The sequence below is a fragment of the Pristiophorus japonicus genome, chromosome 3 (genome assembly GCF_044704955.1).
Source record: "Pristiophorus japonicus isolate sPriJap1 chromosome 3, sPriJap1.hap1, whole genome shotgun sequence".
NCBI lineage: Eukaryota > Metazoa > Chordata > Chondrichthyes > Pristiophoridae > Pristiophorus > Pristiophorus japonicus.
Window position 1 is genome coordinate 295,318,643 of NC_091979.1, and position 25,614 is coordinate 295,344,256.

Consider the following 25,614-nt stretch of genomic DNA (forward strand, 5'->3'; position numbering starts at 1 on the left):
GTATAAGGCTGGGTGAGGGTTCACAGTATAAAGCTGGATGAGGATTAATGCCCAATTAAGCTCTACGTGCTTGTCACTTTTACAGTTCATTTGTAAGACAGTGGGTAAGTAAACGAGTATTCTTTGACAAAGTTACACGCCTAATAATTCTGGATGGACCCTCAGTGTATGCCGGCCCAGTACATTTTTACACATACATTCCTGATATGTGTAAATCCTTTATATTTTTAATATGTCCTACCGTCCTTTACTGTATGCCTAGTGGTTATGAGGTAGTGTTATCCTATATCTATCTCCAGGATTTCACTGTCCGTGTGCGCGCAGCACATCTGTCTCTAAAAAGCCCCACCCGTCTCTTTTAATAAACTTGGTGGATCTTGAAAAGCAGGTGATGCATTAAATAGAAGCACGCGAAATAACCATTATCATAATGCCACATATAGCAGATGAAAAGACCATGCATGCATTGTGCTTGTCTTGTATTCTTACAAAGTCAGAATGCCAAATTATGAATTGAATCGTCCTGCATGCGAACATTGCCTTATAATGGATAAAGTAAACTTCATAAATACTTGCCTCTAGGCACTGACTTTAGTTAAACTGACTGTTAAAGATAACGAAGTGTTCAACCTTCCTCAGTGAATGACAGAAGAAGTTTGTGATCGCATTAGCCGGGTTTCTTTTGGCCGACGGTTGTTTGGAGTGTACTGACTGTTCTAGGGGAGGATCTGTGGCGGTGGCTGGCTGTGTCGATGTGGGGAGTTTGTGTAGTTCCGGCTATTGGTTACCTGTTCTCTCATTGAGTTGCCACCGAGTCCCGGCAGCGCCAGTCATCTGTCACACTGCCTGCTCTCCCACTCACTCTTTCTTGCTCCTTCGATTTTAATCACCGCGATCACTTCCCCCTAAATCCCTCTAATTTGGCACGGATTATCACAATCTGATTGCAACGCTGCAAAGTATTTAAATTTGCCAACGACGTCATCCGAGGAGGTGGATGGTCTGGTTAGCGAATATCTATAAAAACGCTATACACAAAAAAAACCTCCAATACACATCCGGAGCACGTTTATAGTGGGATTTTGAACGAATACTGCTATGCGATCTGATAAAACGGGACTGACTCATCCGAGCGCTTTCAATTGCACGTCTGGCACAAGAGTAAGTTTTGATGGTTTCTCTGGTTAGCGAATCTATTATTTGTTTTGAGTGTTTCACTGACACGTGTGATTTAAAACCTGTAAACTTTCACGCTTTGCCGCCGGAGTTCCAGCAGGGTCTTGTCTAGGATTGTGGGCACTGCTGGTTAGATATGGATCCGATTCGACATGTTTTCAGAAGGCAAGATCAAAACTAAATCAAAACATTGGATTTGATCAAATTATGAACAAGTCTGTTGTTGGAATTTTTTGTAAAGAACAGTTTCAACCAGATATGTTATTGGAAACCGCTCTCTCTCTCGAACAAGGAATGTTCTGTGGCAACGTTTGTCATATTCAGTTCGAGTCTAATTATATAATTGTATGCTTGTGGATTGATCTGTTTAAGTTATCTTCGGTTTTGGAGCGGAGATTCGTTCAATGTGTTGAATCCACAAATTGTTGGGTACAGGTGACACGCTGTCATTAGCTGGCCAGGATAATACTTAACAGTACTTCCATATTTTATCTTTTCTCATATGCCACAACCAAATAGCTGATTTGAAACAGTAAAATCTAACCTTTAAAATCCCCAAACCAATGAGCGCTGCATTAAGGTTGAAATGAAAGGAATATTGCCATGTGTTACTTTATTGAGGGAACTAAACCAAGGGATACGCGTGGTTCGCCGCCTTTTAGTTCAAAGGTACATTCAAATATCCTGCATTCAAAGATTAAGGGAATTATTTCCGTAAACGCTGAAGGATAGAAAACAATGGTACTGCATTTTGCAAGTTGAGACTGGAACTTAGAGGACCCGTAGCCCGAATGCAATTGGAAAGTTTCAATAAATAAACTACCATTACCACAAGAATGCATGTTTTTGTGTTTTATGAAACGTTATTTATGTTCCAGTATTTCTCTTACCAAATTGGCCATCATTACGGTGAAATACTATTGCATTTTTGTTTTAAAAAATCTATAACCACGATTGTAAAGTCAGTTTCAACTAGATTTTAGTTTTCAATTTATTGGACAAGTTTGAATAAACAATCACTTTAAATCGCTACTCTAGTAATTGATACTTTCACTAAGGATCGATGGCGGTTTGAGTTTCTTTAAGCAAACAAACCTTTTGTGTGTAGGACACGAGTGGATCCCGGAGATTCGCCCAACAGCCCGGCTGGGATTTGGGGCATTCCATTGCCTGTTACCGGTCCTGCCTTGATCACTGGGGGAGAAAACTGCGTCCCTGTCTTTAAAAAAAAAACTCTTCTCGAGACTGTAAATTCACGGCGGGCGGGGATAAGAAGCACAGTGTGACAATCAAGCGCTCGGCTCTGTAAATCGAGCTGTCGGCTGCTGGCGATGTTCCTGCTCGGGGCTGACTACCTGTCGGCGCTGGCTACTGCTCTCACCTCGCTGCTCTCAGTGCTGCTCCTGCTCGCTGTGTCCCGGCAACTATGGACCCTGGGCTGGAATGTGACCAGAGACAGGGACAACAAGCTGCCGCTTCCCAAGGGTTCGATGGGCTGGCCATTACTCGGAGAGACGCTGCACTGGATGGTACAGGTATGGAAGGGAAGGCAGCATTAGTTAGTCAGCAGTGCAATGCTACAAGTTAAACATTTCTATCGGGAGCTCCACGCCGGTTGATTATTTTGTCTCTGGCGGTGTGAACTGGCCAACTCTATAATCTTTTATAACTGTAAATGCGGCGAAATGAAATAATCGGCGTTCTTTTTCAACGCGTTTTATCTATTCTGATAAAAACAGGAGGCGCCCCACTAAGGCAGTTTGCTCGTTTATTGGCTCTTTGATTTATATCCTCCTCCGACAGGTGGGTAACAGTGCTTGCTCCCAATAAAATCCAGAGCATTGATGTGCCTTGAGCTAGGTGGTAGGATGTTTCCATACACGTTAGTGTGTCATAATCTGAGTTCTCACCGTGAGCTCACACACCTTTCAATAAAATGCGTTGTTTTAAATTCTTCATAAATCCGTGGAAGATTACAATGTTCAGTACTGAATGTGGCCGGAGAAAGCAAAATATCCCCGTAAATATGCGTGGCTAATAGATCCGAACGGTTAGGATTATAACCCACTGTTTTAATTTGTGAATATTCACACAATAATACTTCAGTATATAAAAAGAACAATGGAGCAGTAACTAGTAATGAAGGAATGACATCTGCACGGGGAAAGTGGTTGGGCTCGATCAGCCCGGCCGGGAAGGTGAGAACACTTATTGTGGAGAAAGCACATCTCAAACAGCACAAATTCTAGCTGACCCGCGCTCTGGTGTCCCCGCGGAGAATGTCCCGCTGTTTAGACATTTGTTTCAGAAAGGGGCTGACGATATGGTCAGTGTCAGACATATTACCCACCAGGGAATGGGGACGGGAGTATTTTCTCCAATTGGTGACGGGTGGTTAAAGTATCCCACTGGGGATAATTCCTCCGAACGCCTCGATTGCCTGAAACTCTTTTGAGTTTACCTGAAAATAAACATAAACATTAAAACCATGCCACCCGCCTGGGTGACACAGCAGACATTTTCAAGGCCCCTTTTTTTTTTCTTTTTTTTTGGGGGCTAAAATCAAATTTTTCCAGTGCCCCCTATAAAAGGGGAGGGGGACACTAAAAGCACCGGCAATGAAAACAAATTAAACTTTAAAACGTAAAATCAAATTAAAATTTGGTTGCCGGGCGTGATGATGCACTCCAGTCTCGATTGCCTGAAACACTTGGCTTTAATCTCAGGTGTTTTTTTGAGCTGACGGGAAGTAGTTCGGATGCAGAGGTGGGCAGACACACACAGCTAGCTCCCAGTTCTCAGTCACTCCTTCTTGCGGCAGGGTTCCAACTTTCATGCTTCGAGGAGAGAGAAATATGGAAACGTCTTCAAAACACACCTCCTGGGCAGGCCGGTGATCCGAGTGACCGGTGCCGAGAATATCCGCAAGATCCTGTTGGGAGAGCACAGTCTGGTGAGCGCTCAGTGGCCTCACAGCACCCGGATCCTCCTGGGCTTCAACACGTTGGCCAACTCCAGTGGGGAGCTGCACCGCCAGAGGAGGAGGGTAAGGAACGGGCCATTCATTCCGTGTTTGGCGAGGGAAGGGGGCTCGCTTTGGATAACACAAGATTGCAGTGAGTTTATGGGATGCGAATGGTCGGGTTAAACATCCAGACTCCAGGGCTGCAATCTAAGCCAATTTCGGGTCTGTTCGACGTGCATGGTCCCGTTTGTGGCGCCGTGGTTCTTGTATTTGGAAACATGCTGAACTTTAAGCATTTAATATATCACAATGAGCGGGTGGGGAGGGGGGGTTAAATGGAGGGAATGACCGCCTTTCTTTGCTCTCCCGCTCCAATTTTCATTGCAGATCCTTGCTCGGGTGTTCAGCCACGCCGCCCTGGACAGCTACATTCCTAGCATCCAGCGGGCGATCCGCAGTCGGGTGCGGGGATGGTGCGGGGAGCGGGCTCCACTCGCCGTCTACCCCGCCGCCAAAGCGCTGACTTTCGGCATCGCCATCCGGATCCTGCTCGGTCTCCGGGCGGCCGACCAACAGCTCGACCGTCTCTCCAGCATCTTCGAGCAGCTGATGGACAATATCTTCTCGCTGCCTCTGGACATCCCCTTCAGCGGGCTGAGGAAGGTAAGGCCCGAGCCGGCTCTATCTACCCGATCTCCGGCATCCATTCCTGCCCGGTGCAGTCTCTTCACCGGCCCCTGCCATTCATCATCTCTTTATCCTAAAATGGGCTCAGACTTTATCTCTGTCTGTCGTTCCCACTGAAAGTGCCTCAACAATAGACATGTAGAAGCAGTTGGACAATTGGACTGTTCAGTATTGTGTCTCGCAGACTATATCAGTCTTGCAACCTGACTCAATAAAAACCCCTCTCCCACAGACCAGATCCATGTTTCATTCAACCTCGAGCACAGTTGGGTGAAGCTTGATCCCATCAGACTTTTATTTATTATTTTCCAAGGGAGGTAAGGTGCTACATTGAAAGAAGGTTTTGGCCGCTTCAGTTTCTAAGCAAACAGTATTGTTTTTTAGAAATCTCAAAGACGCCCATATTTTCTCTCCTTTTGTAAATTAGGAAGTTTTAAAACCTTCTGATATGTTCACGCAGAACTTTGAATTTAAACTGTTCCAAAAGTTTTATATTTCGATATAATTGTGTTCACACAACTATATCTTAAATTACAGTGGCATTAAAAAAAACATCCCACTCAAGCAGGTTCAGCGTTGTACAGAACACTCATTCTGTGTAAATGCTGCAATTCAAAAGGGTAAGTATCAGATTCAAACCAACATGATCGAATGGTGCAGCTTTTTAAATCCGAGACTGAGGCCGCATTGAATCTAGTTATCAGACAGTATGATCTCGATACGCCTTAAATATAACGTGAACTCCGATTGAGACCATTTGAAGTGCAGTATAATTGTTTTTTTTAAATAGGGCATCAAAGCACGTAACGCACTGCACGAGTATCTGGAAAAAGCGATCACAGAAAAGCTGCAGACAAACAGTCCAGGTGCGAACCCCGATGCGCTGGACTTTATGCTGAACAGTGCGAGGGAGAACGGGAAGGAGCTGAGCCTCCAGGAATTGAAGGTAATCGGATCCCGATGCCTATTCCTTTCATCTTCCATCCTCTTTCCAACTTTTCTTTCTATTTTCGCAATCTTTATTTCTATTATCGTCATTTTTCCCATTGCTTCCCGAATAAATAAAACTATGAACCTTAACACACAAGCATTTGAATCCCTGAACTATCTAAATATTTGAATTTCTGAACTATCTGAATAAACATTTGAATCTCTGCAAGTTAAAACTGCAGATAACAGCACGGAGGCAAATGGTTTGAACCTCAGTGTGCAGAAATAGTGGTCTTACTGACTTTTGCTATTGTATACTGCTATTGTATACTGCAGCTGATCGTTTCGGGGTAACTTCACTCACCACCTTTTAGGGTCCCAGCGAAACGGTTCCCATTTCATGGCACTACTTAAGACGATATGTAAACAGTTCACGTCAGATCGAATCCATCTGCAGCGCCAACAGTTGACCCCCAGCACTGGGTGTTTGAGTACAGCTGTGCTGTGAACGTGGTCTTCTGCAGTGCGGATATCCCCAGGGCAAATCGAGCAGAGCTAGAGTTTTTTAAAAAAACTGAAATTATATCTGAAACCTTTCTCCAATTGACTGTCCCTCCTGGCAATAATGGTAAAACGGTTGTTAGTAGCTCCAAAAGGCAGACACAGTTTAGTGCACGTGTGTTGTGTGTGTGTCATCACTCAGACCTTAAGGCCAATGGTCTGAACCATCTTCAAGCCTGGAAGTAGGATTGAGGTTTGGAAGTTCAGTATGAATGAGTCCTCTCAGACCACCAGCTCCAGTGTTGGTTCCATCTGGATAGTACAGTATCCTCTTTATACTAACTGCCTGGAACTCATCTGCCCAGGAGAGAGCTCTGCTCGTCAATGGGTTACATGCATAGGCACAGCTCCTCTTCATCACATAGAGAATGCAGATGGTAATGCCAAACACTCTTTAAATGAACTCCCCTAAATGTAATTTTTTCCCCCCCCAAAATCTACTTTATTATATAAAATTTTCACAATACATTGGAAAATAGCTCAGTGCCTTGCGGTCAGCAATTCCATACAATTGGTTTGGATGCTGACAGCAGTTCCATACAATGCACTAGCGTACATTTCATTTCTAGGTACAGTTTAGTACAATCCATAAATCATGTTACATGTAGTACTGTGCAAATGAAGGTATTACATGGAGCAGATGAAAACAGGTTTACATTAGATTCCAAAGTACATTTCAATACCGATCACGAATCACGTTACGTGTAGCACTATGCAGATGAATGCAGTACACAGACCGGATGGGGATACATTTACATTTCTTTACAAGTTACTAAACAGTGCAGAGACTTTCATTATGCATGGCACAGCACAGGTGTTTTTCAGTACATGGTGCTCTATGTATACAAGCAGATTAACAAGTACAGCCCGAGGAGGGCCTGATTCCATCTCCTGGGTTTACCGTGGCAGAAGGGCCTTAAACTGTGGCTCTTCCTCATCGTGCCTTTGTGGCGACTGCACCAATATTTAGTGCGTCCCTCAGCACGTACTCCTGGACCTTGGATTGCGCCAGTCTGCAACAGTCGGCCGTGGACATCTCCTTGCTCTGGAAGACCAGCAAGTTTCAGGAAGACCAAATGTAATGTTGGTTTGACAGGGCACTGGAGTTACACACTATGCAGTCAAATACAAGGGGTGCAAGATCGTCCCTGCCCCACAACGCCTCTCTCTTTACTTAGGCTGGGCCCTGATTCTGGATTCATACTGCATCTTTAGCAATGGTGTAAAGTGGAAACTAAAGCAACACTAAAGCTGTACTGTAAATGCACTATTTGTTTCAAGCTCACCATTGATAATGGTTTCATTGGAATTTTTTCCACTGATGGATCAATATAGCGATAGTGGAATTGAACAACATTAGGGACTTCCCAGAAACTACAGCAAAAATGGAGAGAAATATGGATTCATTTCACTAATCAGCCATTAATATATCTTAGTTCTGAATAGAAAAATAATATATCGCTTGTAAGAAGATAATGCTCCAGTTTTGGTAGTTTAGATGCAACAGACTCATGTAGTTGATCTGACCATGACATATAGAGTAAGAGATACCTAAGAATGTATTATAGAGATGTAACCCATTCTAGGGGATTACATGACTTGGTAAATTGTAAGTGGGAAGATTCAGAAAATTCTTGAACATCTAAACTCGGAACTTTTACTGACACCAAGACATAAAATAACATATTTATTTATCTTCTAAATTAGACTTCACATAGTGAGAACATTGCAGAAATGAATATAGTGTTCTAAGTTGTGCCTGCAATTACACGCTGCACCGCATCTGTCCTGCCAGAAGTGCAATTTTTTTTAACCTTCCCCTTTTCAGCTCCATTTTACTTTGATAGAAGGAACCCAATGTAAAATAAATCCCATTAAACCACTTGCAAGTAGCCAGACATGCCACCAATGATCAGAAAGATGTCACTCAGTGATCCTTGGCACCTACTCAACATTATGCTTGATGTATATCATTCCTGGAGAAGTTCCTTGGTGTTATCTGAGTTTGGAGAGGGATTTGAATAAACCAACAATTTATTTTCATACTCTACAATGATTTTGATTTTACTGACTAAGGAAGCATTTACACTGCAAATTCAGTTTTGTTGTGAAGGGATTTCCTTGTTGCTCTGGCGTTAAATTTACAGTGTTAATCTGTATCATGGCCTGAGTGGATTGGTGTGAGGCTCTCTGGTGGGGTAATTTCACACTGCTGGGTTTTAAACAATGCATGGTGTGTAAATCCATTACAGTGTCAACCCTAGTTTGCAAGATACTTCGGCTGGAACCCTCTGGGCTCTTTTTAATTACACCTGAACTTAATTTAAAAGCCCAAGAGTCACCGTGTTTGAAACATTATAATTTTTAGCGTAGAGAGAGATCTGTGTGTGTATATGTATTCTGGGAGTGCAGGAAAGATGCCTGAGAAGAATGATTAAGAGTTCCTGGCTGGTGGGAGCCAGGCAATATAAACATCTTCTGCCTCGGAGTGCAGTTATACTGCTACTTTTGCATCGGTGATAACCAGACTCTACACTGTAGTACTGTGAGATGCCCTCAGGGAAGTTTTCACATCCCTTTCTTTAGACATCACATTTAGAGGCTTGGGAAACTGGATCCAAGAAGTGTTTCAGGATCTATGGGACCTGCTGGACACTTTACTAACTTAAGCTGTATTTATTTTTGTAATACTTTGATAAAATAGACTCTCCTTCTGCACACTTATAAAACTCTCCATATGTTGTAAATGTACACACACAGAGCTCTTTCCTGGCTGTCAGAATTCAATTCAAAGCCAGTGACTGCATACAAGATATTGTTGGGCTCGAAGCAATTCTGTAGCTACCAATCTTAGATGTTAACAGTATTAAGTTAATTATTCTCTTAAAGTCAACACCAAGAACAATAACGTAAACTAAAAATGTAGACTCTGTACATGGGCACAATTTGGTCCTTTCTGTCTCCACTACTCTTTGCTCTGGTGACGAGGCCCCTGCAGTGGAAATACAACTCAGTCCTGATCCTGATGGAATTATTATACCAAATGCCTATACTGTCTATGTCATTGTTCACCCTCCCTAAGGTGGTACAAATAATTATGACTCCTTCTCTGGATAAAAGTTCATTTTAATAGAATTAATGACCGGTGAAGAAAATAGTTTCCATTCTCATTTCCTCTTTCACTGGTCAGGCAAAAGATCTGTATAATTGAAAACTTCAGAATCCTTATCTTTTTTACAATTTGTTCAATCCACAGCTCATTTCCGCTATCAAAATGGATCACATTGGGTATGGCTAACTGTGTCTTGATTGGGTGGAGAAGTGTGGCAAAGATGAGCATTTTCCTTTGTTCCAATACTCTTAGTATTTGCCCAACTGGGCTCTTCTGAGACAACTGCTGAACACAGCCAAAATTTATTTAGAATTTATAGTAACCTCACTATAGGAAGTAGTAGTTTCATACCTTAATCAAGTGTGAAATCAGTGCCTACTCTTACATGGTATCTATATTCATATATTTTTTAATTCATTCTTTGGATGTGAGCCTGGTGGCAAAGCCAGCATTTATTGTCCATTCCTAATTGCCCTGAGAAGGTGGTAGTGGGCCTTCTTCTTAAACCACTGTAGATTTAATACAACTGAGGAGTTTGCTAGGCCACTTTAGAGGGCAGTTAAGAGTTAAGGAGTGGGGTCTGGAATCACATATAGGCCAGACCAGGTAAGGATAGCAGATTTCCTTCCCTAAAAGACATTGGTGAACCAGTTGGGTTTTTTATATCAATCTGACAGCTTCATGGTCACTGTTACTGATACCAGCTTTTTATTCCTTTTGACATTCTCCTCTGAGCAGATATTTAAATGGCATTAGTTAAACCAAGTGTATTTTTATACGTTTCTTAAGGTCTGTTATTTTATTAAAATTTCGGTACTGTACTGGTATTTTCTCACAGACTCAAGCGACTGGATTTTTGGGTGGTTTGCAACTGGGTTTTTACCGCGTTTTGACCATCTGCGGCGAAAAACCGGGTGCTAAGCTGTTTTTGCCCGGGCGCGATCCTCGGCTCGGTTTTTGCGGTAGCGCTTGGAATCACCGCCAGGGAAAGCTGTGCCGGGGTGTACCCACTCGGATTGCGACAACATCCGAGTTTCGGCACTCACCCGATCCGTACGCCACATCCAGAAGACCATCAGGGAAAACACAGCGGTCCAACCCTGCCAGCAGCGGTAAGTTAGAAAAACTGAAAAGAAGGTAAGTTAAAGTTTTTATTTTTTTTATATTTTTACAGTGATTTTTCAGGTAAGGGTGTTGGCAATGTTTTTTGAATATTTGTTTGAATTTTTATTCCAGTCCCAAGGTCTCTTTCGCAGCACTCCCGTTGGCGAGGATCCCATTTTGCGTCCTGAAAAATAGTGCAATGACTCCCTTTGCGCTGTGCCCCTGGTGCAAACCCCAAGTGCCGAAAGTTAGGCAATTAATCGCTGATGCTAATTGGGCGGTAATTTTCACACACCCCTCCATTTTCGCCCCAAAACAGAGAAAGCCAAAAATCTAGCCCTGAAATAATCAAAACAGGTAATGTTTTACAACACATAGGCTTAAAAATGATGTCGCCATTTAGGATAAAATAGATACACAGGCAATAAGATTGAAATAGGCATGCAATTTCAGAAAAGTCATCTCCAAGGAGGAGGAATGGAAGATGTGGGGGTGCTACCTGCACACATTCTTCAACGATAATTAAATAATGGCCAAGTTTCTATCAATTCTACATCCTTGCCTTGATTGTAATTATTATATATGAATATTTTATTATGCTTGGTGGTTTGAGGGGTGCAGAGGAGTCTCTGCTCTGTACCTTGTGATCCTGGCCTATCTTGTGCACTCAAGTTAGATAGTGGTCTATTCACCAGTGGCAATAGGATCAGCCCTAAATTAACATGGACAGCTTATTAGGATTTTCACTATCCAATTTAGGCAGCCCAATCAACTTGACCTATTGATAGTGGTAACAACAGAGTAATGCACATCGCTCTCTTGGAGAACTTCAGGTCCACCTCTAATAAAACTAGAGATCAGAAGAAATTTCCCCATAGGCCAGTGGATTCCCACCTAAAGCATTGAAGTTGTGTCACTCAATTCCTTCATAAAGGAGTTGGATAAGTATCTGACTGAGAATATGATTTGATTGCCTAGAGATAGGTACAGACTAACATGATAAAATACTTCCTAGCATTGTTTCCATGCAAGGGAAGGGAAGAAAGTGTTGCATATGGTATGCAGCAGGATAGGGTGGAATATTTTACTTCTATTTATAGATGAATAATCTGGAGATTTGTTTTATTAACTTTGGGGATCACGGAGATTGAGTGGGAGGAGTAAAGACCATGATAGGATAGATTGTTTATGGTCTGTGGACGATGGATCAAATAACATTTTATTGTTTCATGCTTTCTTGTGGTAATAATTACTCCCTCTGGTACAGCATGATGAAACCAAAGCAGATTATGTGCTCATTCTTGTACCATGAGAAATTGGGTCCTATTGGTTGAATCATTTCAGAAAAATAGACCTCTTCTCAAGCCTAATGGAAGCCTATCTGATCTAAATCCCATTGACCTTGAAGTATGTCAGGCAACAGATATATCATCACATTACATTTTTCCTCAAAAAGAAAAATGTAATATTAGCAAACCTAACCTTTCTCCATTTTATTTTCTCTCTTCATTTCTTTCATACAATTTTTTCACCATCAATGCTTGTTATTAACTTTCAATGTCGTATTTTGGATTGTATAGAGAACGTGTATCACTAGGAGATTCTTTTTGATAAAGACACAAATTTTGCTCCCCCACTGTTGGATATGGAAATGATTAGCTGAGCCATATAGACTAGAGAGGTTCCAGGTTCAATCCCCAATTTGTGTAGAGTTAGCTGATCTCAGTGGGGTGTTAAAACTGGCTTCGTGTCAGCCGTAGTTCAGTGGGTAGCACCTTTGCCCTTGAGTCTGAAGATTGTGGGTTCAAGTCCCACTCCAGAGAGTGCTCTAGTGCACTGTTGGAGGTGCTGTCTTTCAGATGAGACATTAAAACCAAGACCCCATCTGCTCTCTCCGGTGAACGTAAAAGTTATCCCCGGTGTCCTTACCAGTATTTATCCCTCAATCAACATCACTAAAAAACAGATTATCATTATGATGGTTATTATCACATTGTTGTTTGTGGGAGCTTGCTGTGCTAAAATTGGCTGCCACATGTCCTACATTAGAACAGAGACTATGCTTCAAAAAAAGTAATTAATTGGCTGTAAAGCGCTTTGAAATGTCCGATGGTTGTGAAAATTGCTATATAGGTGCAAGTCTTTTTTTCAAGACCTTTGGTTAGAGAGCTGAAAACTAGCCAGGGTTACTGCTCTTTTTTGCTATCAAGTGGCCCTGCTGGAAATGCTTTATGTGGTCATCATTGAGAATAGGAATAGGTTTGGATGTGGTGACCATCACAGTTGAATAGACTGTTGTTGCTCACTGTCTAAGCTCAAATATGAAGAGTGGATACTTGGATAAGGTATCAGAAGGTAATTGATCCCCATGGAACTGTACAGCAGTAAGGAATCTATGCCTTCAGGCAAAGAGAGGAAAAAACTGATGGGAGAAAAAAGGAGGAATGGAAAATATTGGGAAAACATGGCAATAGTGGGAGAATGGGAAAGCCTTTCAGTTTTGTAACACCCATGTTTCTCTCTGCTGCTGTTAGAATTTCACTTCTTGTAGATAAAACCTCCCTATAATATTAATGAGATGGTTCTTAAAAGATCCAAAGACACTATTTGAAGAAGAGCATAGGAGTTCATTTATCCCTCAACCAACATCCTAAAATCAACAGGTTATCTGGTCATTTAGCTTATTATTATTTAGGATATACTTGCTTTGGAGGCAGTCCAGAGAAGGTTCACTAGGTTGATTCCGGAGATGAGGGGTTGACTTATGAGGGAAGGTTGAGGAGGTTGAGCCTCTACTCATTGGAATTCAGAAGAATGAGAGGTGATCTTATCGATACATGTAAGATTATGAGGGAGCTTGACAAGGTGGATGCAGAGAGAATGTTTCCACTGATGGGGGAGACTAGAACTAGAGGGCATAATCTAAGAATAAGGGGCTGTCCAATTAAAACTGAGATGAGGAGGAATTTCTTCTCTGAGGGTTGTAAATCTGTGGAATTCGCTGCCTCAGAGAGCTGTGGAAGCTGGGACATTGAATAAATTTAAGACAGAGATAGACAGTTTCTTAACCAATAAGAGATTAAAGGGTTATGGGGAGTGGGCAGGGAAGTGGACCTGAGTCCATGATGTAATTAAAAAAGGAGGGAGAGAGAAAACGGGTAAGTCTGACATCAGTAGTGGGGAAAATGTTGGAACCAATTATTAAGGATAAAATAACAGCGCATTTGGAGAGCAGTGACAGGATTGGTCCAAGTCGGCATCGATTTGTGAAAGGGAAATCATGCTTGACAAATCTTCTGGAATTTTTTGAGGATGTAAAGTGGACAAGGGAGAACCAGTGGATGTAGTGTATTTGGACTTTCAAAGGCATTTGACAAGGTCCCACATAAGAGATGGGTGTGCAAAATCAAAGCACATTGTATTGGGGGTAATATACTGGCGTGGATAGAGAATTGGTTGGCAGACTGGAAGCAGAGAGTCGGGATAAACGGGTCCTTTTCGGAATGGGAGGCAGTGACTAGTGGAGTGCCACAGGGCTCAGTGTTGGGAGCCCAGCTCTTTATATTATACATTAATGATTTGGATAAAGGAATTGAGTGTAATATCTCCAAGTTTGCAGATGACACTAAGCTGGGTGGTGGTGTGAGCTGTGAGGAGGATGCTAAGAGGCTGCAGGGTGATTTGGACAGGTTGGGTGAGTGGGCAAATGCATGGCAGATGCAGTATAATGTGGATAAATGTGAGGTTATCCACTTTGGTGGCAAAAACACAAAGACAGAATATTATCTGAGTGGCGACAGATTAGGAAAAGGGAAGGTGCAACGAGACCTGGGTGTCATTGAAGGTTGGCATGCAGGTGCAGCAGGCGGTGACGAAGGCAAATGGCATGTTGGCCTTCATAGCTAGGGTATTTAAGTATAGGAGCAGGGAGGTCTTACTGCAATTGTACAGGGCCTTGGTGAGACCTCACCTGGAATATTGTGTTCAGTTTTGGTCTCCTAATCTGAGGAAGGACGTTCTTGCTATTGAGGGAGTGCAGCGAAGGTTCACCAGACTGATTTCAGGGATGGCTGGACTGTCATATGAGGAGAGACTGGATCAACTGGGCCTTTATACACTGGAGCTTAGAAGGATGAGAGGGGATCTCATACAAATGCATAAGATTCTGACGGGACGGGATAGGTTAGATGCGGGAAGAATGTTACCGATGTTGGGGAAGTCCAGAACCAGGGGAGACAGTCTTAGAATAAGGGGTAGCCCATTTAGGACTAAGATGAGGAGGAACTTCTTCACTCAGAGAGTTGTTAACCTGTGGAATTCCCTGCTGCAGAGAGTCGTTGATGCCAGTTCATTGGATATATTCAAGAGGGAGTTAGATATGGCACTTACAGCAAAAGAGATCAAGGGGTATGGAGAGAAAGCGGGAAAGGGGTACTGAGGTGAATGATCAGCCATGATCATATTGAATGGTGGTGCAGGCTCGAAGGGCCGAATGGCCTTCTCCTGCACCTATTTTCTATGTTTCTATGTAATCAGCCACGATTGTATTAATTGGTGGAACAGGCTCAAGGGGCCGTATGGCCTACTCCTGCTCCTATTTCTTATGTTCTTTTGTTCTATTCTTATTTGTGGGATCTTTGCTGTATGCAAATTGACGGCTGCGTTTCCCTACATTACAAAAGTGGCGACGCTTTAAAAGAAATGTATTGGCTGTGAAGTACTTTGGAATATCCTCAGGTTGTGAAAAGTGCTATATAAACGCAAGTTTGTTCTTTCTTTCACTCCTGAGTGCTCAAGACAATAAACATGTGGTTTTAGGGTTAATTTGAGGAAGTCTGCAAAGTGAGAACAGACCTGCACCATAGAACTTCAAAGATTTTTTTTTTAAATGATGCTTTATTGTACAACTGCCAGGTCGCTCTCCACCCAGGCAAACCATCGGCTTACATCAAGTTTTTATAGGTAGGGACTTTCCAACATTAACTGCATGTAAAGTCTTTAGAGTAGCGATTTTCAAGTAGTTACATGTAATAACATGAATGTTGTACAGTTACGGAGCTTTCATTGATAACCAGAATGCAGGGTTACAATTAGAATATTCTGTTATGATTAAACAAGATAACTACTCAATTATAACCAGCACAGCTATTAATATTCCTCTGCAACAAACATTGCTCATCCAGTTCATGTTTATTTAACACAGAATACAGCTTTGAAACTTACCAATTTATACAGGTGGAATGCTGGAGAATTTAGTTGAGGAGTTAAATAGGTAGTGACTGGAGGAAAGAAGAATTTGCAGCAGCTAGAGTTTGAAAGCCTGGTGGATGGATTACGTATTATTTGTATTCTGATGTTGCAATTGACAAGATGCCAAGTGATTAGCATATGAAAGTAATAACTCTTTTACAAATATATGTATGTATATAATATATATGTAATAATATGTGTTCTGCAAAAGCAAATTTAAACTTTTGCTGCTATATTGAATGTGGACCTTTTTCTCTTACCAATTGACTTCCTTTCCCTTATGTCCTGACAGCTTGATAAGGTATAGTTCCATGGGCACCCCTCACACAAGTGATTGTCATTCACATGACCCATGACCGTGAATGTTGGCAGGCTGGAATAGGAGGTGGGGTGGGGGTTGGCTTGACTTGACCCATCCACCTCCACGGAGGTGGGTGGGGGGCACACACCCACTTCCATGGCACCAACCTGGTATTGCAGTACTTCCAGGAACGGTGCAGTGGCTCTAGGCGCAGAGTGATCCTTGATCTGGCGTTTGTAATCTGACAAGATGATCTGACAAAGAATTGGAAAGATTGGCAACGAATAAATAAATTGAAAAAAAAAAATACTTGGCAAATCTCCTGCAGGGGTTGTTGCATAGAAATCAGGGATAGGAGCCCTGGCTGCTTTCTTCCTTCTCCATAACCCAGAGGCCCTGAGGCCAGTTTAAGCCATTTTATTGCCATCCCAGCACAGATCGGAGATGGCTCAGTTAAACTCATTGAAACTGGCATCAGATTGAATATGTAAATTAAGTTGTGTTTCATATTTCAATGTATTTAGGATTTTATCATCTGGGGCTGGTTCAGGAACAGCATAATCATTTATTTTACGGCATGTCAAATGTAGTCACCAGTATTCTAACCAAACATCAGCACTCGGTACAAAAGCAAAATATTGCTGAAGCTGGAAATCTGAAATAAAAACAGAAAATGCTGGAAATACTCAGCAGGTCAGGCAGCATCTGCGGAGAGAGAAAAACGGAGTTAACATTTCAGGTCGATGACCTTTCGTCAGCATTAATGTTGATTGAGTACAAGTTTCAGATTACTGGTACACAACAGATCATTTAGCTGATGGGTTAGGAAAAGCACCATGATATTAAATGATTTTTGACATACTGTCCCTGATGAATTATGAGTGTAGAATGGCTATGTACATTTTAAAAATATAAATCATACAAAACATTTTGTAATGAGACAAAACCAGGATAAATTGATGTCATCCCTTGCCAGTGCCCTATAGCAATCAGGCTAGTAGGAGCGAACAAACCTACCAGAAATTATTTGTTAATTGAAATTCAGAAATTATAACAGCAACATTTATTACCATGGAGAATATCAGTCTTGCACTCTGGTGTGCATCATTACTATGAGCATCTGCACTAATGCTAAGATTTTGCTCATAATAAATTGCCATTTCTTGTTGAATAAATGCTTAATGCTTTTGTACATCACTCCTTGATCCACTATTTCAGTCAAGATTTAAAAAAACAAATTAGTGGCTGCATGAAAATGGTGGACAGTGGGATGTCATACCAACATGTCAAGCATTTGACTGCTCATAATCCAAAACAGTCATTTCTAATGCTTTGTATATATTATATGACAAACTAATAAGTATGTGAGAACATCATAACTGGTTTTTCAATACTGCTTTCAGCAATCTCTGAGAAAAGAAAGGAAAGCTCACCGGACACAAGGAACATTAAAGATCCCATTACACTTGAAGCCATCTTCATAAAACTTACATACAAAAATAAATCAAGCTTTAATTAGCTTTAATATACTTGTGGAAACGGAATACATGAGGGTGGGAAGTAAAGAAGCTAACTTTTTAAATAAATTGAAAACCAAGCTGAGGAACGATGGCCAAGGTGAGTATAAATCAGGAAGTAGAATCATCATAGAAATTTACAGCACGGAAGGATGCCATTTCAGCCCATCGTATCTGCGCCAGCCGACAAAGAGCTATCCAGCCTAATCCCACTTTCCAGCGCTTGGTCCATAGCCTTATAAGTTATGGCACTTCAAGTGCATATTCAAGTACTTTTCAAATGTGGTGAGGGTTTCTGCCTCTACCACTCTTTCAGGCAGTGAGTTCCAGACCCCCACCACCCTCTGGGTGAAAAAATCTCTGCTCAAATCTCCCCTAAATCTCCTACCAATTGCTTTAAATCTATGCACCCTGGTTGTGGACCTTTCTGCGAAGGAAAATGGGTCCTTCCTATCCACCCTAACTAGGCCCCTCATAATTTTATACATCTCAAGTAGTGATTAAGTCAGATGACACCAACATTGGGTTTACATAGGTTACATAGGATATACGACACAGAAACAGGCCATTAGGCCCAGCCAGTCCATGCTGCCGTTTATGCAGCACTTGAGCCTCCATCTATCTTTCCTCATCTAAATCTATCAGCATAACCCTCTATTCCCTGCTCCCTCATATGCTTGTTTAGCCTCCCCTTAAATGCATCTATACTATTCACTTCAAACACTCCCCGTGGTAGCGCATTCCACATTATCACCACTCTGCCCAAGGAAGCAGTTGAGGCTAGCTCATTGAATGTATTCAAATCACAGATAGATAGATTTTTAACCAATAAGGGAATTAAGGGTAATGGGGAGCGGGCGGGTAAGTGAAGCTGAGTCCACGACCAGATCAGCCATGATCTTGTTAAATGGCTAAGCAGGCTCGAGGGGCTAGATGGCCTACTGCTGTTCCTAATTCTTATGTTCTTATGTTATGTTCTTTGGGGAAAGAAATTTCTTCTCAATTCTTTATTGGATATCTTGGTGACTATCTTATATTGATGGCCTCTTACTATGCTCTTCCCCACAAGTGGAAACATTCTCTCTGTATCCACTCTATCAAAATCTTTCATAATTTTAAAGACCTCTATTAGTTCACCCCTCAGCCTTTTTTCAAGAGAAAAGAGACCCAGCCTGTTCATCCTTTCTTGATATGTATACCCTCGCATTTCTGATATAATCCTTGTAAATCTACTCTAAGTGTGGTGTAACCAAGTTTCAATACAGTTTAGCATAACTGCCCTACTTTTCAATTCTATACCTCTGGAAATAAACGCAAATGTTTTGTTTGCTTTTTTTTAGGGCCTTGCTAACTTGTGTCGCAGCTTTTAATGATTTGTGCATTTGTACTCCAAGATCCCTTTGTACCTCTACCCCACCTAGACTCATGCAAGCCGTGATCCTGACCAATGGATCCACCACAGACCCAATCCACGTCCGGACCAGGGTCAAGCAGGGCTGCGTTATCGTGCCAATCCTCTTCTCGATCTTCCTCGCTGCAATGCTCCACCTCACGCTCAACAAGCTCCTCGCTGGAGTGGAATTAAACTATAGAACCAGAAGGAATCTGTTCAACCTTTGTCGCCTTCAGGCTAGATCCAAGACCGTCCCATTCTCTGTCGTCGAACTACAGTAGCGGACGACACTTGCGTCTGCGTACATCCAGAGGCTGAACTCCAAGCCATCGTCAACATCTTCACCGAGGTGTACAAAAGCATGGGCCTTACACTAAACATCCGTAAGACAAAGGTCCTCCACCAACCTGACCCCGCCACACAGCACTGTCCCCCAGTCATCAAAATCCATGGCGCGGCCTTTGGCAACGTGGACCACTTTCCATGCCTTGGGAGCCTATTATCAGCAAGGACAGACATCGACGACAAGGTCCAACACCGCCTCCAGTGCACCAGTGCAGTCTCCGGTCGACTGAGGAAGAGAGTATTCAAAAATCAGGCCCTCAAATATGGCACCAAGCTTATGGTCTACAGGGCTGTAGTGATACCCGCCCTCCTGTATGGCTCAGAGACGGGGACCATATACAGTAGACACCTCACATCACTGGAGAAATACCACTAACGCTGTCTCTGCAAGATCCCACAAATCCCCTGGGAGGATAGATGCACCAACATCAGTGTTCTCGATCAGGCCAACATCCCCAGCATCAAAGCAGTGACCACACTCGCCCAGCTCCGTTGGGCAGGCCACATTGTCCGCATGCCCAACAGAAGACTCCCAAAGCAAGCGCTCTACTCAGAACTTGGAATGTTCGAAAGTGTGAGGTCATGCACTTTGGCAGAAAAAAATCAAGGAGCAAGTTATTATTTAAATGGAGAAAGATTGCAAAGTGCTGCAGTGCAGCGAGACCTGTACTTGTGCATAAAATGCAAAAGGATAGATTGCAGGTACAGCAAGTGATCAGGAAGGCCAATGGTATCTTGGCCTTTATTGCAAAGGGGATGGAGTATAAAAGCAGGGTAGTCTTGCTACAGCTATATAAGGTATTGGTGAGACCACACCTGGAATACTGCATGCAGTTTTGGTTTCCATATTTATGAAAGGATATACTTGCTTTGGAGGCAGTTCAGAGAAGGTTCACTAGGTTGATTCCGGAGATGAGGGAGTTGACTTATGAGGAAAGGTTGAGCAGATTGGGTCTCTACTCATTGAAATTCAGAAGAATGAGAGGTGATCTTATTGAACCGTATAAGATTATGAGGGGGCTTGACAAGGTGCATGCAGAGAAGATGTTTCCACTGATAGGGGAGACTAGAACTAGAGGGCATGATCTTAGAATAAGGGGCGCCCATTTAAAACAGAGATGAAGAGAAATTTTTTCTCTCAGAGGGTTGTAAATCTGTGGAATTTGCTGCCTCAGAGAGCTGTGGAAGCTGGGACATTGAATAAATTTAAGACAGAAATAGACAGTTTCTTAAGCGATAAGGTGGGTAAGGGGTTATAGGGAGTGGACAGGGAAGTGGAGCTGAGTCCATGATCAGGTCAGCCATGATCTTATTGAATGGCGGAGCAGGCTCAAGGGGCCGTATGGCCTACTCCTGTTCCTATTTCTTATGAACTCCTACACGGCAGGCAATCCCCAGGTGGGCAGAGGAAACATTTCAAGGACACCCTCAAAGCCTCCTTGATAAAGTGCAACATCCCCACTGACACTTAGGAGTCCCTGGCCAAAGACTGCCCTAAGTGGAGGATCAGCATCCGGGAGGGCACTGAGCACCTCGAGTCTCATCGTTGAGAGCATGTAGAAAGCAAGCGCAGGCAGCGGAAGACCTGATTCCCCATCCACCCTTTCCACCTGTGACAGAGACTGTAATTCTCATATTGGACTGTACAGTCACCTGATAACTCGCTTTTAGAGTGGAAGCAAGTCTTCCTCGATTTCGAGGGATCGCCTATGATGATGACCCCACCTAGACTCACACCCTCCAAGTAATAAGTGACCTCCCTATTTTTCCTACCAAAATGTAACACCTCACATTTATCTATGTTGGTATATAATAGCTATTTGCTGCCTTAATTATAGGTATTTGCCAATTATATGCCCATTCTTCAAGTTTATTCATGTCCTCCTGTAATTTGTTGCAGTCCTCCTCAGTATTGACAATTCCCCCCCCCCCCCCAATTTGGTGTTATCCACAAATTTGGAAATTGTGTTTTTGATTCCAAGGTTTAAATTATTAAAATAAATTGTGAATAACAGTGGTTGCAGCACTGATCCTTATGGAATACCTTCTGCCCCTACTCTTTGCTTTCTGTCTTGAAGCCAGCTAGCTATCCAGTCTGCTACTTGTCCCCTGACTCTGCATTCTCTTACCTTGTTCATTAGTCTATTATGAAGTACCTTATCAAAGGCCTTTTGAAAATCTAGATAAATTACATTGACTGCATTCCCATTGTCTACTCTCTCTGTTACCTCGTCAATAAATACAATACGGTTGGTCAAGCAAAACTTTCCTTTTGAAAACCATGCTAACCATTCATTATTATATTTTTGGTTTCTAGTAATGTTTTATTTTCTCCTTTAGTAGGGATTCCATTATTTTTCCTATCACCAATGTTAAGCTGACTGGTCTATAGTTCCCTGGACATGTTCAATCCCCCTTCATAAATATAGGTATTACATTAGCTATCGGCCAGTCCTCTGGCAGTACACCTTTTTTTTTAACTAATTAAGTATGTCCCTAGATTTTTTTAAAATGTGTGTTTTTATCCTCCTTGAGTTAGATTAGTTTATTTAATATATTCCCTCTTTTTATTTTAAATGTACTTATCTCATTACTAATCTCATCATCCAATGCCATGTCCACATGTTCTATCTCCCTGATAAACACTGAAGCAAAATAATTATTTAATATTCCTGCCATCTCTCTATCGTTACCTGTGGTATTATCCTGTCTATCCCTTAATGGCCCTATTCCCATCCTAATCTTCCTTTTTTATTGATGTGCCTGTAAAATATTATACTATTTTGTTTTCTGTTCCTTGATAATTTAATTTCATAGTTCCTCTTTGCCTTCCTAATTGTTTTTTTGACTTCTCTCCTAATTTTTTCATATTCTCCTTGAAGATTGTTGCAGGAAGGCAAGATTGAAGGAAGCCAGGAGTTCTGTGGTTTTGTGGTTGTGAGAAAGAATGAGTTTGATAAGGAGACTGTGCCATGAGTCTTGATTTGGATGTAAAGAGGAGGAAGAGGGCGCAGACACTTAGAAGGGACCTTCAAAGAAGCACTGGTCATAGTATTGCCAATAAAGTAGAGAGACGAAAGATTACAGTGAGAGAGGCTGGAGGCAAGTCTGTCAATTGGGATCAATTTATTACACATTTGGTATCGGAGTGGTGGATTTTTGTGCTGCACTGATCCTAAGGAAAGAAAATAACACTTTGCCTTTTATGACATCAGGACGTCCCAAAGCACTTTACAGCCAATTAAGTATTTTTTAAGTGCAGTCACTGTTGTGATGTAGGAAATGTGTCAATCAATATATGCACAGCAAGCTCCCACAAACAGCAATGTGATAATGACCAGATAATCTGTTTTAATCATGTTGGTTGAGGAATAATTGTTGGCTAAGACACACGGAGAATTCCACTGCTTAAAAGAGCAGAAGAACATACCAACTTCACACACAGCAGAGGTTTGGCTCCAGTGGACGCGCCGTGTGAAACAGTTATGGTTAAAAAAAACGCATTTTATGTATTTTATTTCTGAACGTTTTATTTTAATCTCAAGTGATCCACGGTATCGCTATTCAACTGCTGATGATACCTGAGGTGTGACAACCCCGTCAGCTCTCTCCAATCGTTCGATTCTTCACTGACAGCAACGTGTCATGTGTATGGCTGAATGACCATCCATGAACTCCGCCTTCTTTCCACTGTCCGTCCAATGTAACTGGAGCTTCCTGCTTGAATTAATAATCAGTGACTTTGATAAATCCCCTATAGATTCATCAATCTGGAGTTCTTGGGTCTGTTGGAACAGTTCCCCGATGAACGGCCACTAACTACAATACTTGATAGGGAGGCATTTCAATATTTTAGATTAAAACATTTATATTACAGAAACACGTTTTAAAGGAGATTAAAATGAATCTATTGAGTCTGCTTTTAGTTTGTATCGATTTATGTGTCTGCATTGTCACGGTTTTGGCAATTTTCCAAATGGGGGAAAGTTCAAAGGAATTGTGCACCAAACTAGTTAACCGTTTCTGGGTTTGATCAATTGTCTGTGGTGGAAATACAGTCCTTTCCTCGTTCTAACAGTCTGCCATTTATCTCAACACCTCTTTTTGTATCTATCCAGGAATCTGCGGTTGAGTTGATCTTCGCCGCGTTCTCCACCACGGCGAGTGCCAGCACATCTCTAGTGCTCTTGCTTCTCCAACACGCTCAGGTCCTGGAGAAAGTGAGACAGGAGCTGGGACAGCACGGGTTGATCCGCAATTGCCAGTGCAATCAGCTCCTTGCAACCCAGGATAAAACCGCTCCCCACCAGGACAGCCAGCTCTCCACAGGCACTGAAAACAAGGCGGCAACTCCGGATAACAAGGACGGTCAGCATGACTCGCTAATCCGGGACCAACAGACATGGGCTGAAGGGTGCCAGCGGTCTTTCACCCAAGAGAATTTAACCCGGGACAACGGCTGGCTTCAATCCGCTACTCCCATAGGTAAACTGGTCCGGGATCGAGAGTGCCGGCAAATCCGCATCCATCAAGGCAGCACAATCCAGGATAAAGAGTACTTTCAGCCCCTCGTCACTCGAGAGAGTGAGTGCCCGGAAGGCGAGTCTCCCGAGGCGACAGTGACAGAGAGTGAGGCGGCTCAGCTGTCCCAGGATTGCGACTGCCAGCGATACCTGAGCCTGGACACTCTCAGCCGCCTGCGCTATCTCGACTGTGTGGTGAAGGAGGTACTGCGGCTGCTCCCCCCGGTCTCTGGGGGCTACAGGACAGCGTTACAAACCTTTGAGCTGAATGTAAGTAACACTTCGCCCCTGTGGAAGGAGCGTTTCCATCCCGCCACTTCTTGGTACAATCAGATTCATGCCACAGAGAAGGAGGCCATTCGGCCAGTCCTGTCTGTGCGGCTCTTTGAACCAGCTAGGTAATTAGTTCCACTCCCCAGAGCCCTGCAAATGTTGCCTTATCAATTATCAATCCAGAGGGTGGTGGGGGTCTGGAACTCACTGCCTGAAAGGGTGGTAGAGGCAGAAACCCTCGTCACATAGTAAAAGTACTTGGAAACGCTCTTGAAGTGCTGTAACCTACAAGGCTACGGACCAAGAACTAGAAAGTGGGATTAACTCTTTGTCTGCCTGCACCAATGGCTCTTCTGTGCCGTAAATTTCTATGATTCTATGAATGCCCTTTTGAAAGTTATATTGAATCTGCCTCCACCACCCATTCCAGATCATAACAACTCATTCTGTAAAAGCAGGTCTCATCGTCCATCTGGTTCTTTTTGCCAATGACCTTAAATTTAACTCTCCTTTTACAAGTAATTTTGTTTGCAAAATCATCCGTATCACCAGGCGAATGTGGGCTCGGGATCATTCAATTCAATTCAATTTTAATTATTGTAGCCGAATATTTCCATTTCAGCCTTCTCTCTGATAATAAAATCTCCGCTTTCCCCTCCCCCAAATGAGCAGAGGCGGCTTCCATCCATTGGGCCCGGGGGAGAGCAGAGAGAAAGCGTAAAGCGCGCACCGTTTGGTGAGCCGAATGAATGAAGCTAAAACAAAGAGCTAAAGACGAACACGCCAGTCTGCTCGAGATATCTTTTCCCCGGACATGAATCGCAAGCTGGCCGTGTCAATTAAAATACCGAAATGTTATATTTTTAATGGCTCACCATAATAAATATCGGAATCATTGTCCGAGCATTACCATTAAAAAGAGAAATCCTGGCGAAAATCATTCCTGGCGAGCTCTAAATTTGGACCCAGGTCTTAAATATAGCGAAATGTCCCCCTACCGGCTACTTGGAGGCGTAGATACAGCCACAAATTTAAGCAAGGCATTGTTCGGTATTTAAACTACCCTCATAAATGCACACCAAAGGTTCATTCTCCCGCTGGTCCGCCGTAACTTCGGCGGATGAGCCGCGGAAACCCCGGAGAGTTGTATTGCCAATGATGCCTCTCAGGAAGGGACATTAGCACTGGCTGTCTGCCGGGCGCGGATTGGACCCTCTTGTCCGTTTCCTAATGATTATCCAGGGTGGGAGGGGGGGCGTTGAGCAGGATTTTGATTGATGCAAGATGACCCACACGGTAAATGGAGATTAGAACTGAGTTGAATTTCTATAATGGACTCCTAGATCTGATATTGAACCAGGTAGTCCACCGTCCACCATGATGCTATTTGTGTTTCAGCAACAAGTTAAAACAATACTGCGGACGCTGGAAATTTGGAATAAAAACAGAAAATTTGGAAATACCGAGTACTGATGAA

General features: G+C 42.7%; 2 protein-coding genes across 10 annotated transcripts in view; both read left to right on the forward strand.

Annotated features, from left to right (window-relative positions):
* Positions 1-2,428, forward strand: part of exoc6 (exocyst complex component 6) — a 281,622-nt gene extending 279,194 nt beyond the window's left edge. For 2 of the 9 annotated variants that reach the window (XR_011592771.1, XR_011592775.1), the window contains exon 25: positions 2,285-2,426. The gene's annotated coding sequence lies outside the window, so the exon portion shown is untranslated. Of the gene's footprint in view, positions 1-2,284 lie in introns of all 9 variants that reach the window. The other 7 variants (XR_011592774.1, XR_011592776.1, XR_011592773.1 and 4 more) reach the window with 5 other exon arrangements.
* A 26-nt stretch (positions 2,429-2,454) lies between these two features.
* The window catches only part of LOC139260333 (cytochrome P450 26C1-like), a 30,132-nt gene continuing 6,972 nt past the window's right edge, over positions 2,455-25,614 (forward strand). Inside the window, exons 1-6 of the mRNA XM_070876821.1 lie at positions 2,455-2,711; positions 3,998-4,222; positions 4,529-4,804; positions 5,619-5,774; positions 23,460-23,614; positions 23,972-24,134. Coding sequence (XP_070732922.1) covers positions 2,508-2,711; positions 3,998-4,222; positions 4,529-4,804; positions 5,619-5,774; positions 23,460-23,614; positions 23,972-24,134 — 1,179 coding nt within the window. The 5' untranslated portion in view covers positions 2,455-2,507. The remainder of the gene's footprint in view (positions 2,712-3,997; positions 4,223-4,528; positions 4,805-5,618; positions 5,775-23,459; positions 23,615-23,971; positions 24,135-25,614) is intronic.